General features: G+C 36.6%; 3 protein-coding genes across 3 annotated transcripts; all 3 read left to right on the forward strand.

Moving 5' to 3' along the window:
- Positions 1 to 1,758: 1,758 nt before the first annotated feature.
- Positions 1,759 to 2,981, forward strand: LOC112149383 (odorant receptor 131-2-like). Its single transcript, XM_024277038.2, has one exon. The coding sequence runs from the start codon at positions 1,759 to 1,761 to the stop codon at positions 2,677 to 2,679; it is 921 nt and encodes a 306-aa protein (XP_024132806.1). The 3' UTR covers positions 2,680 to 2,981.
- Positions 2,982 to 4,971: 1,990 nt separating this feature from the next.
- On the forward strand, positions 4,972 to 8,735 carry LOC112149856 (odorant receptor 131-2-like). The gene has a single exon (XM_036214662.1). It carries the CDS (start codon positions 5,624 to 5,626, stop codon positions 6,545 to 6,547), a length of 924 nt encoding a protein of 307 aa, XP_036070555.1. The 5' UTR covers positions 4,972 to 5,623; the 3' UTR covers positions 6,548 to 8,735.
- A 2,262-nt stretch (positions 8,736 to 10,997) lies between these two features.
- On the forward strand, positions 10,998 to 12,204 carry LOC112149382 (odorant receptor 131-2-like). Its single transcript, XM_024277037.2, has one exon. The coding sequence runs from the start codon at positions 11,169 to 11,171 to the stop codon at positions 12,135 to 12,137; it is 969 nt and encodes a 322-aa protein (XP_024132805.2). The 5' UTR covers positions 10,998 to 11,168; the 3' UTR covers positions 12,138 to 12,204.
- The last annotated feature ends 2,221 nt before the right edge of the window (positions 12,205 to 14,425 follow it).

Consider the following 14,425-nt stretch of genomic DNA (forward strand, 5'->3'; position numbering starts at 1 on the left):
TAGCAAACCTAACAAAAGTTCTTCGTTTCACCAAAACAATGTTTACAGCGTGTATGTGATTGAGGTGTCAGACAAAAACTTTCAAAACGAAGATTCCCGAGTTTCCTGAGCTCAACGGTCCTGCTTTGACGTCCTGTCCATTAAGAAAGATCACAAAGGTCTCCATTACTGATTTCGCCATGACGAGGATTGGACCAGGCTAGAGCAATGGAGCAGCGATGATGAGAGTTTGGCCCGCCCACTGAGTTTGACGGCAGAATTTGACAGATTGCATTTGAATGGTGTGTCCACTTCCGGTTTCGTGAAATGTGTAATTAAATCATGAAATAAATAAATATATTATGAAATGTTAAAAAGTGCTTTTTAATGGGTTTTTTCATGTTTTAATGCCACATTTATTTCAACATTTATTTATTTATTTAAACTTTTATTTATTTAATGCCACTTTTAAATAATTAATGATACATTTATTTATTTCATATTACATTTATTTATTTCAATTTGGCTCTTTTAACCTACAAGGGACAATGAAATAAATAAATATGTCACAAAATACTTAAGTGTGCTCTTTTCATATTTTAATGCCACATTTATTTCAACATTTATTTATTTATTTAAACTTTTATTTATTTAATGCAACTTTTAAATAATTAATGACAGATTTATTTATTTATTTCATATTAAATTTATTTATTTCAATTTGGCTCTTTTCTACCACGCCGGCAATGAAATAATTAAATATATTATGAAATTTTAAAAAGTGCTTTTTAATGGCTCTTTTCATATTTTAATGCCACATTTATTTCAACATTTATTTATTTATTTAAACTTTTATTTAATGCCACTTTTAAATAATTAATGACACATTTATTTATTTATTTCATATTAAATGTATTTATTTCAATTTGGCTCTTTTAACCTACAAGGGACAATGAAATAAATAAATATGTCATTAAATGTTTAAATGTTCCATTTTAATATTTTATTGCCATATTTATTTCAACATTTATTCATTCATTTCAACATTTATTTATTTATTGCCACTTTTAAATAAATAATGACAGATTTATTTATTAATTTAATGGTGTATATATTTATTTCATTTTGGCTCTTTCCCGACTCCATAGTAACATGCATCAGTGTGTACTCTGTAAATATTCTTCTTCACACATGACTAACAATAATTGTTTATTACTGTTTAAATATTAATAACAAATGTCATTCATCCAGTGAGATTGTTGATCATTCTAAGAACTTAGTATATGATGAATCCCAGTCGGACTGGATGCTACGTGGAGATTACTCATAGGGTACAACTAGTCCATCCTCCTGTCTTCTTTAACTTTAAATTGATTGTATTCTTAAGGTGTGTGCTTTATCGTTTGTTCATGTCGTGTCAGGAAGCTACCACATTGTGGGGTAACGACAGGTTTTCATTCTTGTTAATGCAGTGATGGTGACTAACTTCTCACTTCTTTCTTATCAGATGATGAAATAACATGTTTGCTTTAAAACTGATATCCTTTAAGTGTCATTTTATTTTCATTCATCTCTGTTGTTTCTGATATTGTTCATTTTTAGCAGTTGCTCTGCTGTTCAAGCTCAAGAGAATCATGTTTGGAGCAAAGGGAGACAATTGCAAGTTGTTAAATATTTGCTTCAAGCTGTCACTGCAATTATGAGAGTCGTTTCCAATGAAGTATGATTTGAGTGAATGCAATATTTTGAATTTCATTTTCCAGGGGATATAAGCTGCAAATGGCTACAAACAGCTCTAGTATTATTGAATTGCTCCGACAGATAAACGATCGGGTCATCATCGTGCAGTTCTTAGTAGTTGTTTTTTTCTTCGTAAACATGATGCTCGTAGTGACTTTTTTTCAAAGCACGTCTTTCCACACCAGTGCTCGCTACATCCTCTTTGCTTTCATGCTGCTATCAGACAGCTTCATGTTAATAATGTCTAACTTTCTTCTGGTTTTGTACTATTATAAACTGACAATCCCAGTCCCATCATGCATTGTGCTCTGCATAGTTGTGTTTCTGTATGGTGTGGTTGAACAAATCACTCTCGCAGCAATGACCTTGGAGCGATACGTGGCCATCTGCATGCCCCTGCGTCACGCAGAACTGTGCTCCACTCGCAGCACAGTGCACTGCATCCTCATCATTCACGGAATCAGCTCTGTTCATGGCATCGTCATCCTCTCTGTGTTTTTTGCCTCTGCGCCTTCAAGCTTTTACAAAGGAAACAAGGTGTGTTCAGCAGACATGTTCCTGTTACAAACATGGCACAGGGATCTGAGAACTGCTATAAGTCAGCTGTACTTTTATATTATCTTTATCATTGTTGCTTTTTCCTATTTTAAGATAATGAAAGTGGCCAAAGCTGCGTCAGGACAGAATAAGAAGTCCTCTCAAAAAGGGCTTAAAACAGTGACTCTCCATGCTTTCCAGCTGCTGCTGTGCCTCATCGAGCTTTGGAGTCCTTTTATTGAGGTTGTCATGCTCAAAATGAATCTATTGTCATATGTTCAACTGAAGTACTTTAATTATATCATGTTTTATGTTGCCCCAAGATGCTTAAGTCCTCTCATTTATGGACTCAGGGATGAAGCATTTTTCCTTGCAATGAAAAACACTTTTAGTTTTGGATTGATAAAAAGAAGCATAACGTAGGTTCTTTTTGTTGAAATACATTTCTACCCTGGAAAAGAAAAGCATTTATTCCCAGGTGTTAGACTTTAAGATACATTTTTTAACTATTAACGACAAAACAGTTTTTGTTTTGTGCAGTACGATATTGTACCATCAGAAATGTTTTTCTGCTGTATTAAAAAAAAAAAGCCATTGAATGTTGAACTCAGTTTCTTCTCGTGATCTTTGATGGAAACTTTATGACACAAAAACATTATATTGCATACAAATGACAGGCATTTTCATTTGTATGCAGATGACAAAACTATTTGTTGCAGTGTCTGATAGCATTTGTGTCGAATTACCAGCAATTCTTTTAAGCAAGATCAGACAGAAGAGAGAGAATATACAACTAAGACAATATTACAGGAGAAAAGATAAGGAAAATGTAGCAAATAGTGATTATAAATACCCTGTAATAAATCATGATTTCTTGGTCATTTTTTATAGAATACGAATGATAACACAAACATGTTTTTTTCCACTCATAAGTGGTTGGTGAAGCCATTTATTGTTACAGATTTCTGTTATTACTTTTTAAAACATGATGACAACATAAACTTACCAAAAGCTTACATAAACTGATGACTAACTTTAAGTTTAATTTTAAATATTTGCAGCCAACAACAAAATCCAGCCTTGAATGCAGTTAAAATATGTGTGGGTAATGCAGCAAAGTGCATCTTGGCTGTTTTGTGATGTTTTGCTTGAGCAGGCGGCTTGACTCTTTATTGAATCTCTCAAAGTGGAAGTGTCACTGGTGGGGTATCGAGCACTCGCTTTAGATTGTGTAGGATCACGTGACTTTCCCAATAAAGCTTAATTTCGTCACTCGCTTATTGCCAATCATTTGCGGCAGTTTTAAATTCAGAGCAGGGTTTTCAATTAGTCCGTTCATATAGAGAGATGTCACTCATCTTGTGTTCTTGGCCTTAACACTAGAATCCCTGGAACTTTCAGCTTCTGCTGCAATCCCCCCCTCCCCTTCTCAAAGTTGTGTTGTGGTGATCACCTTAAACCATCAACAATGACTTCCTGTTTTCACATTGCAGATTGTCCGGTTTAAATTTAAGTTTGACATGCATTCCAGATTCCGCCACTAGACGGTGCAGTGGTTATGGCTGCTGACTCACATTCAGAAGGTCATGGGTTCGAATCCCGCTCAGGAATGGTCCACATTAAATATTTGTTTTTACTTTTATATTTTATTTTTACCTCAAAACTGTTCAATGCAGGTGAAAAAAATATTTTTAACCCAGACAAATACAATAATTGACAAATTGGGGGGGGTTTGATAAATTTTTGATGCTTTTAAACAATGAACTTATGGAATATATCTGGATACTTATTTTAGCTTTGTCCCAGCCCATTACTAACCCTTTAACGACAGTGACGGTTGGGGAGGAGGGCTAATAAACATAGCTAATTTATCACCAACATTTATGCTAGCTTTTGATCACCAAACAGAAAAAAATGTTTGCATGTGTCAATTTTGGATCCTACAAACATGGATTGTTTGCTGCAAAGTACTAAGTTAGTTCAATCATTTAAAAAATATGACCGCACTGTATTTGAGCTAAGCTAATTAGCGGCGGGTGTGCTCTGCAAACGTTTTGGCTTAATTGTTCACAAAACCTTCACACGTCACTGGCTATGCATAACACTTCAACTCATTATTCAATGACATTACAATGTGTACAATGAGGGGATGATAGAGCAAATTCCTTACTTACGGGCCAACAGATTCCCGTGAGTAGTTCTTTCCGCCATGCTTGCTGCTTGCCTTGAACTGTTGAGCAATCTGCCATCAGTTTGAAAGTGTGAAGAAAATCTATGGGGCCATACGATTGGCTGAAAGTGAACACACTTATTTTGCTGATGAGTTTGATTGACAGATTCATTAGCCAATGACGACATTTGTTGACCAGAAATGTTGGGAAATTCTCAAAATTCACTACACAAATGTGGAGAGATTCACAAATGAGAGGGGGTTTATAAATGCAGGACTTAGTATGATCTATGAGTTTATATTACAAGTGTTCCCAAAAATTATGCTTGGGAAACATTTATTGTGTATTTGTGAAACATTTGTGTTTTTGTAAAACACAGGGTGCATATTTGAGAGACACGGTGTGTGTATATTTGTGAAACGCTTATTGTGCATTTGTTAAACACAACATGTGCATTTCCAAATTTATATTGCATGCTTGCATAAAATTAGATTTGTGAATTGGAATGTGTCCATTTCTGAATCATGAGACTGTTCTGGCCTCATAGTGCAGAAACATGGAACATTGATTAGTAGCTATAGAAGCTAAATCCCTCCCATCACTCCAGATGCTGCGATCATCTGTCGCTTTTTCTTGCTTGGGAGTGAAATACCTAAAATATCTCAACCTGGGAAATGAATAATTCCAAACTTAGAGAGTGTAAAACCCTTTTAGTGACCTATGACCTACACAGTGGCAAATAAAAGTCTTATCGGTAATTTGATTTTAGCATTGTGGTCATTTTTCATCTTTTTACTTTTTTTTAGCTGAAACTTGTTTTTGTGTATTTTATTCCTTTTGTAATTGAACACATTTCAGGCAAAGTTTGATCGTTTCTTTTATATTTGCTGGAAAAGAATCTAAAAAAGAACTCTGAAGTGAACAGAAGGTGGTGATAAATCCACCAGAGACTATTTCATTTGATGTTGATGCCAGATGACCAGTATTTAAAGGTTCAGTTGACGGCAACATTTCATTTTTGCTCAGAGGTCAGCAGGAGACACACGTTGCTCCTACATTGATATCATGATGATCATTTTCATTTTATTTTCATTTTAAGATAATATTTTGTTTTTGTTTTGATTTAAGAGACTAAACTTTACTTTACTGTTCTATTATAACATTTAAACATTTGTTTCACACTATAGGGGATATAAATGGCAGATAATGTCTCCATGGTTGGTGGTTCTGCGCAACGACAGGCTGACTTTCGGGTTATTATTGTCCAGATCCTAGTGATAATTTTTATTTGGATCAACATAATGCTTATTGTGACATTTTTCAAAAAACGGTCTTTTCACAACAGTGCTCGCTACCTTTTGTTTGCACTTGTGCTACTGTCAGACAGCTTTTTGTTAGTCGTTACTGATATTCTGCTGGTATTATCCTTCTTCAGGGTGGTCATGCAAGTTTGGTTGTGTATTATTGTGTCAATAGTTGTGTTTCTGTACAATATGGTAACGCCAATCACTCTTGCAGCAATGACCTTGGAGCGATTCGTGGCGATCTGCATGCCCCTGCGCCACGCAGAGCTGTGCTCCACTCGCAGCACGGTGCACTGCATCCTCATCATTCATGGAATCAGCTCTATTCCTTGCATCGTCATCCTCTCTGTGTTTTTTGCATCAGCTTCTCTTGGTGTTTTTAAGCAAAACATGGTGTGTTCAGTGGAAATGTTCATATTATACACGTGGCACAGTGATGTCAGGTCGGCTGTGAGTCAATTTTTCTTTTTAATTATGTGCATTGTCATCTTTTTCTCCTATTTCAAAATAATGAGAGTAGCCAAAGCTGCGTCGGGAGAGAATAAAAAGTCAACATTGAAAGGGCTTAGAACTGTTAGTCTTCATGCTTTCCAGCTGCTACTCTGCCTCATCCAGCTGTGGTGCCCCTTCATAGAAGCTGCAGTGCTCAATGTTAATCTGGTCCTGTATGTTAATGTAAGATACTTCAATTATATCATGTTCTTTATTGCACCAAAATGTCTGAGTTCTCTCATTTATGGGCTCAGGGATGAAACATTTTTCCTGGCACTGAAAAGCTCTTTTGGTTTTGGACAACTGAGAAAAAGCAAAACATAAATGCTCTTGCTAATTTTTTTTTTTTTAAATCAGCTTTTATTACTGGAGAAGAATGTCAATGAAAATTGAAAGTCACACTTACAGCAAGAGAAAATTATTTTGACTGCTGATTGCAGCACATGCAGTTCAGCTTCATCCTGGCTTAAACTTTATTTCTTCATCAGGTATTTTTAGAAAGCACAAAGGTGGATCACTAGCATTATGACGACTCTTATTTGTGTGCTCTATGTAATAGGGAAATACTAATATTATAAAATCCTTACAGGCAAGACGATATATTGTGTCCCCAAACAAGTGAATTAAGTTGTTGATACAAGAAAAACTTATGGTCAATGACATGACTTGATATGACAAAAGTAATAAAAACAACAAATTGCACAAACCAATGAAAGAGAGACAGACACTGATTTAAAATGTTTAAAAATGTCACAATTAATCTTGTGATTGTGGTTACCAGGAATTTAACTACCACTTCTGTGGTTTAGGAGACGACTTCTTTACATCTAATCAAAAGCTGACCTGTTCTGTCAAAGTCATCAGTGTTTACTAACCATCTTTCCTCATGATTAAATACTTTTTCTGTAATTCACTGAGTACCTAAAGGTGTTACCCAAAACGAGGAACATGACGATGAAAGTAGAATTAAGACATTTAGAAGTTTTTTGGTATATTTTCTCTTGATAAATTCACTGGAGTCTTGATAGCGTGATCTTTACGCTCTGGTGTGTTGTAAGTGAAAAGCATGTGGTTTTTCTATGTGGGTCAGGTTGGAGTAAAGTGGTGGTTTTCATGCTTTATGATAGTTATTATTGGCTAAGGTGTTAGGGCTGACCTCAACAGACTGGATCATCCTGGAGTCCCCCAGGATAATTTTGATCCATTGGGACAGATGCAGCCTCTGCTCTAAGAGTTTACATCCATGTGCACCCCTGATGATTTATAGATGTGCATGAGCTGCAGTACAGAATATTGTGAATGCCCAACGCCAAAATGTGAAGTGGAAAAATAAATTTTTAGACACAAACCCTGATCAGCTGTACATAAATGCATCCAAGTTATTCTTACTTTTACCTTGTCCTCATTTATGCGTTTATCCATGTTAATGCAAAATAAATAACTCGAACTAGGAAATTGATTGGTTTTTATTATACTGGATAATGTTTCATAAATGGTGAAGAAATTACAATAAACACACGGTGGCACCAAACTGATGTCTATGTGAGTTATGTCCTCAGACAATGCTTTCAATGTGTGAATGTGAGTATGGGTGAATGGGAATTAGTGCTTAAGGCCTCAAAGCAAGATAGACCATACATCATTTACCATTTAAAATGCCAATCTTGTAAAGCAGTATCTATACCAGAAATATAGACAACTCCAGGCCTTAAGGGTCGCACTCCTGCATGTTTTGCTACATACCCCGCTCAGGCATGCTCTAATTGGCTGAACACACCAGAACCAGGTAATCAGTCATGAGTAGGGCTTGGATATCTGGAAATCATGCATGATCTGTTGTGTTATCATAACTTTTTCTTGTTTTCAATTCAAATATATTGCTTAACCCAAGTACTGTCGTATTAACTTCTGTTGTTTGTCATATAAATAGTGTTTGTCAACTCTTTTAAAAACTTAAGGTGTGTCAAGCAGTTAGTTTCCATCAAGTTAAAAAATCAAAAGAGGAGAGCGGACCATAAAATACTTTAAATTATCCTAAATTAGAACACCACGATTCCTCCATCCATCTATCCATCCATCCATCTATTTTCTTAACCCACTGCATCCTTTTCATGGCTACAAGGTGGGCTACATAGATGGGTCATCCACCTGTTGCAGGACCACACAATCACTCTCACCTAGGGACATTTTAGAGTAAGCGGCTGCTCAGGAGAATCTGTCAATCCAACGTTCAAAGTGGGGACCAGTGGACACCACATACTTTTACTAATGCATCTGATTGGTCAGTTTACAACTTGAATAACCTGTGATGAAGATGAAAAAAAAACATATTGACAAAAAAATTGGATTAGCAAGAAGGTGTTAAGGAAAATATATCAGCGCAAGAATTATTCTGCCAAAAAGAATGACTGAGTAATAACTAGTAATTTCCCAAAGAATTCTATAGAATTTTGGCGTCTTGGAGTCAGCAGGTATTTTTTGGTATGCGAGAGGGGAGTGTCACTCTGTCCATTTCCAATATTCAGTCAGTGGCAACCATGAAGCCCATGGAGTCTGAACTTCATGAATAAACCATGAAGTACTCATTCCATCAGCAACCTCCAGTTAAGGAATAACAGAAAAAAGAAAAAAAGGTGTAAAAGTTCCAAGCTCGCTAGGATGGCGAACTGACACTCAGCAATTGAAGGTTTATTTTGCGTTTGTGTGTCGTTTTTGTTTTTTACTAAAGAGAAAAAGCATTTTGGAAGGCAGCTTACTTGCCTTGTGTTACACTCAAACCCCCCTCCTTCCGTGTTCCAAATAGGAAGTATCCGCGGGTTGCAAGGCCAAAGTCCCATAGACTTATACTGAGAAATAGATAGTTATTTCTCAGTCATTTTATTTGTCAAAATAACCATTCTTGCTCTGATGCTTCCTTCTTAACACGTTCTTTCTAATCCTAATTTTTTTTTAAAGATATTTTTTTCTTTATTGCCACTTATTCAAGTTATAAATTAACCAAATTTTATTTCCCACTCTCCTCTGGGGAGCGGGAGAGATTTCAGATCCTCGGTGGATCGCCCACGCTCCCACTCTTGGCCGTGGACCACGCCCCCGACACCATCCCGCATGTCTGAGTGAGAGTGATTCCTGCTGGGTCGTCTGTCCTCCTGGTCGTGGACTGCACTTCTGCTTCATCTTGACTATGGACTTAATCATCACTTGTCCCTCAGCTTTATCTGAATGAACTCTTAGATACGTAGTTGTAGAAGCTAATTTTTCTTTAACTGTTCTGGTATCGCCGTCCTGGGATAGGATCTCTCCCTCATGTGGGAATCCCTAAGGTTTCTTCTTTTTTTCCTGACTCAGGTTTTTTTTAGGAGTTTTTCCTTACCGGGAGGGAGGGTCTAAGGGCAGGGATAACCAGTTTATGTAGTCTGTTTAGTTTTTAACAATTGTTTATATTTTGAAGCCCAATGAGGCAAATTCCTTTGTGATTTTGGGCTGTATAAATAAAATTGAATTGAACTGAATTGAACCAATCAGATGCCTCAGTAAGAGCATGTGGCTCCCACTGGCCCCGCCTCGAACGTTTGACAGATTCCTCTCCCCCTTTGTTAGTTGGGGGGGGTCTTCGGAACAAGTCGGAACAAGCTCACTTCTGATTGGTTGACAGTACTTCCTCTGAAAACGTGTCTCAGACCGACTCCGACTAATCACTTTCGACGGGTTGCAATCGCGGCAGACATACCAGGAAGTGACGGCGAAGGCTCTGGCCTGGTTTCGCGAGGGTGCAAGGTAATGCATTTCCTATGGGGGACTTCAACACATGATTTGTCCAGTTCTATTTAGATGGTTTATGGTCAAAACTTGTTTTTTTTTTTTTTAAAGTAGAGGTAGGCACTTAGGGCTGACTATCCTTCTGCCAGTATCGTAATGGAGAAACACATTTCTTCACGTGGGTGTGTTCTGAAGCAAAGAAGTTTACACTGAAATGTAGGCATCGACTTTTTGTTTCAGCATGACTTTCCAAAGTTATTGTTGTTGAGTACTTTCCGAACACTGACAGTTACATGCTAACGCAGGTGACCAGTGACTACTGATGATGGGATCAAGCAAATTTGAAGAAGCTATTTTTCCATAGCTCTCCATTTGGAGGAGTAAATGTAGGGGTAGAGAGAAGCATAAAGGAAGAATTTTGATTCAGCTAATTAAATAATCAGAGTCTTCATGCAATGCGGAGTGCCTCAGGGTTTTATTCTTAGGTCTTTGCTATTCAACTGGTCAGATCATGCACATTTTGATAATGCTTCATACCACAGTTATCCAATGAACTTTGACACCAACAATCATCCAGTACTGTTTTTTTCTGCTGCTTCTACACCTAATTTCCTGAATGCAATTGAGCTTTACATATCATCATTTTTTTGTTAGCCTATTTACTTTTTGTTTACTTCTGTGGCCCATAGATAATATAATTTCCATGTCCATCAAGATGATGGTTTGTAAAGCCTTTTTGCATTGGATAGTCACATGATGGAGCTTTGATGTGTGACCTACTGACTCAAAATGCTAATGTCTGTCCAGTGTAGTGTTGAGTCAGTGACAGGTTGGTGAAGGAGACATTTTACCATCCTCTGTTTTCTCCTGGAGTATGATACATTTATGGGAAAAATCCCAAATGAAAGTGGTTAACATATTTCGCTACTGTGAAGCTGTTGATTCAAATCATTCCTTACGAAGTTGTCTTACTGCTGAAAGACAAGGCGCAGCTTTTACTGCTTTTTTTTCTGCAGAGAATAACAGGAAGTGGTTTTGAAATCTAACTTATTCTCAGAGGAGACCCGCTGTGGGAGATAAAAAGGAAAGAGCATCCAGAGAACAAACATTGTGCTGATGTTGTTCTTGAGTGCTTCATAAGAGGTCTGGGCTAGGCAGAGTCTCATTTCTGTTTGAGGGTCATCACATGTCTCTGGAACGGAAGTTTATTTCTTTTATTTTATTCAAAGAAATCTCAACTTTGTGTTTCAGAAAAATGGCAGATAACTCCTCCATAGTTGGTGGTTTTGCACCACGTTATCCCACCTATCGACTGATTATTATCCAGATCCTGGTGACCATTTTTCTTTGCATCAACATGTTGCTCATTGGGACTTTTTTTAAAACAGAGTCTTTTCACACGAGTGCTCGCTACCTTTTGTTTGCTCTGATGCTGATGTCAGACAGCTTTTTGCTTTTCATGTCTGACATTATGGTTGTTTGTACATCTCTTGGGTTCACAATGCAGGTTTTCGTTTGTGTTATATTTTCTACTACTGTGCTTCTGTACAATATGGTTACACCAATTACTCTTGTAGCAATGACCCTAGAGCGATACGCGGCGATCTGCATGCCCCTGCGTCACGCAGAGCTGTGCTCCACTCGCAGCACGGTGCACTGCATCCTCATCATTCACGGAATCAGCTCTGTTCCCTGCATCATCATCCTCTCTGTGTTTTTTGCCTCAGCTTCTTTAAGTATTTACAAGCAAAACATGGTATGTACAGTAAATGTATTTATATTATACACATGGCACAACCATCTTAGATCAGCTGTGAGTCAATTTTTCTTCCTGATGATGTGCATTGTCATCTGTTTCTCCTATTATAAAATAATGAAGGTTGCCAACGCCGCATCCGGAGAGAGTAAAAAATCAACATTAAGAGGCCTCAAAACTGTCATTCTTCACGCTTTCCAGCTGTTGTTGTGTCTCATCCAGCTTTGGTGTCCCTTCATAGAAGCTGCTACACTCGAGATTGATTTAAATCTTTTTGCCAGTGTCAGATACGCTAATTATGTCATTTTTTTTCTGGCTTCCCGATGTTTGAGTCCTCTCATTTATGGGCTCAGGGATGAGACTTTTTTTCTTGCTCTGAAAAAGTTTTACCGATCATAAACGGATTAAAAAATTCATTGTTTTCATTTATTTATTTTTTTTAACCTGCATGTATGTGTTTACTACAATTAAATAAAAGAAGAACTTGAAACGGACTGTCTTAAAAAAGCATGTTATGTCTTTTTGTAAATTGTGAAAATACTTTTTTTAAATTATGTAGGATATGAAAAATCTACAACTAACATTCACAATTAAGGTTGTTTTTTTTAAATGTTTACAGTATGTTTGCCATTACATAAAGTGTTCACAACACAAAATATTAAAAATGATTTCACGATGACACAAAGCTTAAACATTCAGTGGTGGACAACACGATGTCTTAAGCTCCAGCTTGGTTTATCTTTTCATTAAAATAAAGAATTGATTCTAAATAACTGATGATGGATTTTTAGCGATGCTGCATTTACACATCAAGATAAAAATTTAAGAATGGAACTTTTAAACTTAAATAATTTGCACAAATTCTAAATTTTCTTCAACAATTTTTCAAATTGTCAACACATTTATTTTTCATAGATTTCTTTTTTCTTTAGTCAAACCCATCCTTTTAAAAATACATCAACCAAACTTCTACACAGACATGTTTGTATAGGTGTTTTTTTCACAGTGTGTAAAAAACTTGTTAATTCAATGATACCTAAAAGTGATTAACATGAGTAGATGTTAATATTTAATTAGATTCAATGTAATACAAAATAATGGGATTTTGCTAAGCGTTATTCACTTTTGATTCACAAATATGAATCTGTGTGTACAAGTTAAGTACAAACAGGTTTGACATTTTATAAACTCTTGAATGAAATTTGAACATTAGTTGTAGACTTTCAATAATTACTCTTGCTCCTTTGATATAAAGCTTGTTGTCATGTAAGAGTAAATATGGTATTTGATGTCTTTATCTGTGTAGCTGTGTCACAAAAAATTAAAGTCTAACTGCATTTTATTTGATTTTTATTTTTTTACCTGTCCTGTTAAGCAGCTGAGCGAACACATAAAAGCTGAAGGCCTCTTTTGTTTGACAGGTTTTACTGTTACAATGGTGGGTTACGAATCTTCGGACACGAGCATCACAGGCGCTGAATCGCACTTATGTGATTCAAAAACAAAAAGATGTGGGATTTTTTTTCTCACTCACAATACAAACACTTGTTTTCCTTAGATTTGCAGCAACAGTTGTGACATTTATGGCTGTCTTTGATTTTATCCATGGTTTATCCATGGTAACTTGCACACTTGTTGGCTTTGTGACTTTCAGCATCTTTGGCTCAAAAAAAAAATTGACGTGTGAATTTCACACTTGTGCGTGACACATGGATGCAAACTTCAAAGCAGCACATGTACAGTACCTGGTGCTCCACATTCTCCACATTCTGGGGAGTTGGGATAATTTTTTTTTTTTTTTTCAAATTTTTACTTTTGTGTTTTTTTCTTAAAGGGGCCATACGGTGATTTTCTAAAACCTTTAAGAGTAAATTATATCCATATATATTATCATATATTACCTTTGGAAATATTAGTTATTTTTGTGATTTTTTTTCCTTCCTACCCGTAAGTAAAACGACTCGATTCCTGAGGCTCCCCCTGCTGCTGCATGTGGCTGCCGCCCATTTCATGACATTATCCTTAAAAAAGGAACCCCGTGTCTAAAGTAACAAACACCTGTTTGAACTGGAATTTATTGAAGACAAGACACAATTGGAAGATATACTGTATTGTGCATCTAAAATGAAAAAGTCTTACTGGTCACTGCTAGCGCCGTAGAGAAATTACGTGTTGGTGTTAGACTGGAGGCGATGCTGGCAGAGCAGACTCTTCCTGAAATGGGCTGTTCTCACTCTGTGACATCGGTATGTGAGAACCCACTCGTTTTTGAGGGGCAGGTACTGAGAGCACAGGTTTTTAGAAGATTACTCAGAAATGTGAGAACAGATCAAAATACTGTTTTGGGGTTGTTTACAGTGAGGAATGAACAGTATAATACACTTAAAAGCTCAAAAAGTTGCTGCTCTCTGGAATGGCCCCTTTAAAGTGTAAAATAGGACTTTGTGGCTCTTAATGGTTTTGGCCTGTAGGAAACTGCCCTAATTGGCCTTTTTACCGCCAAAAGTTGCAGACCCCTATTTTGGTAAATTGGGGACAGACAAATTTGGTTTGCTTTTCTCCATTTTAATGCCTTAGTCACATCCAGAAACTCACAACCAAACCTCTCTTGAAAAAACCCAGCCTGGATCCTGACATTTTGGCCAACTATAGACCAATATCTAATCTCCCATTCATATCTAAAATCC

The sequence above is a fragment of the Oryzias melastigma genome, linkage group LG13 (assembly GCF_002922805.2).
Source record: "Oryzias melastigma strain HK-1 linkage group LG13, ASM292280v2, whole genome shotgun sequence".
In the NCBI taxonomy this organism is placed as follows: Eukaryota; Metazoa; Chordata; class Actinopteri; order Beloniformes; family Adrianichthyidae; genus Oryzias; species Oryzias melastigma.

Coding starts and splice junctions, on each gene's coding strand:
- LOC112149382 (XM_024277037.2), top strand. CDS start 11,169: ATGTCTCTGGAACGGAAGTTTATTTCTTTTATTTTATTCAAAGAAATC.
- LOC112149856 (XM_036214662.1), top strand. CDS start 5,624: ATGGCAGATAATGTCTCCATGGTTGGTGGTTCTGCGCAACGACAGGCT.
- LOC112149383 (XM_024277038.2), top strand. CDS start 1,759: ATGGCTACAAACAGCTCTAGTATTATTGAATTGCTCCGACAGATAAAC.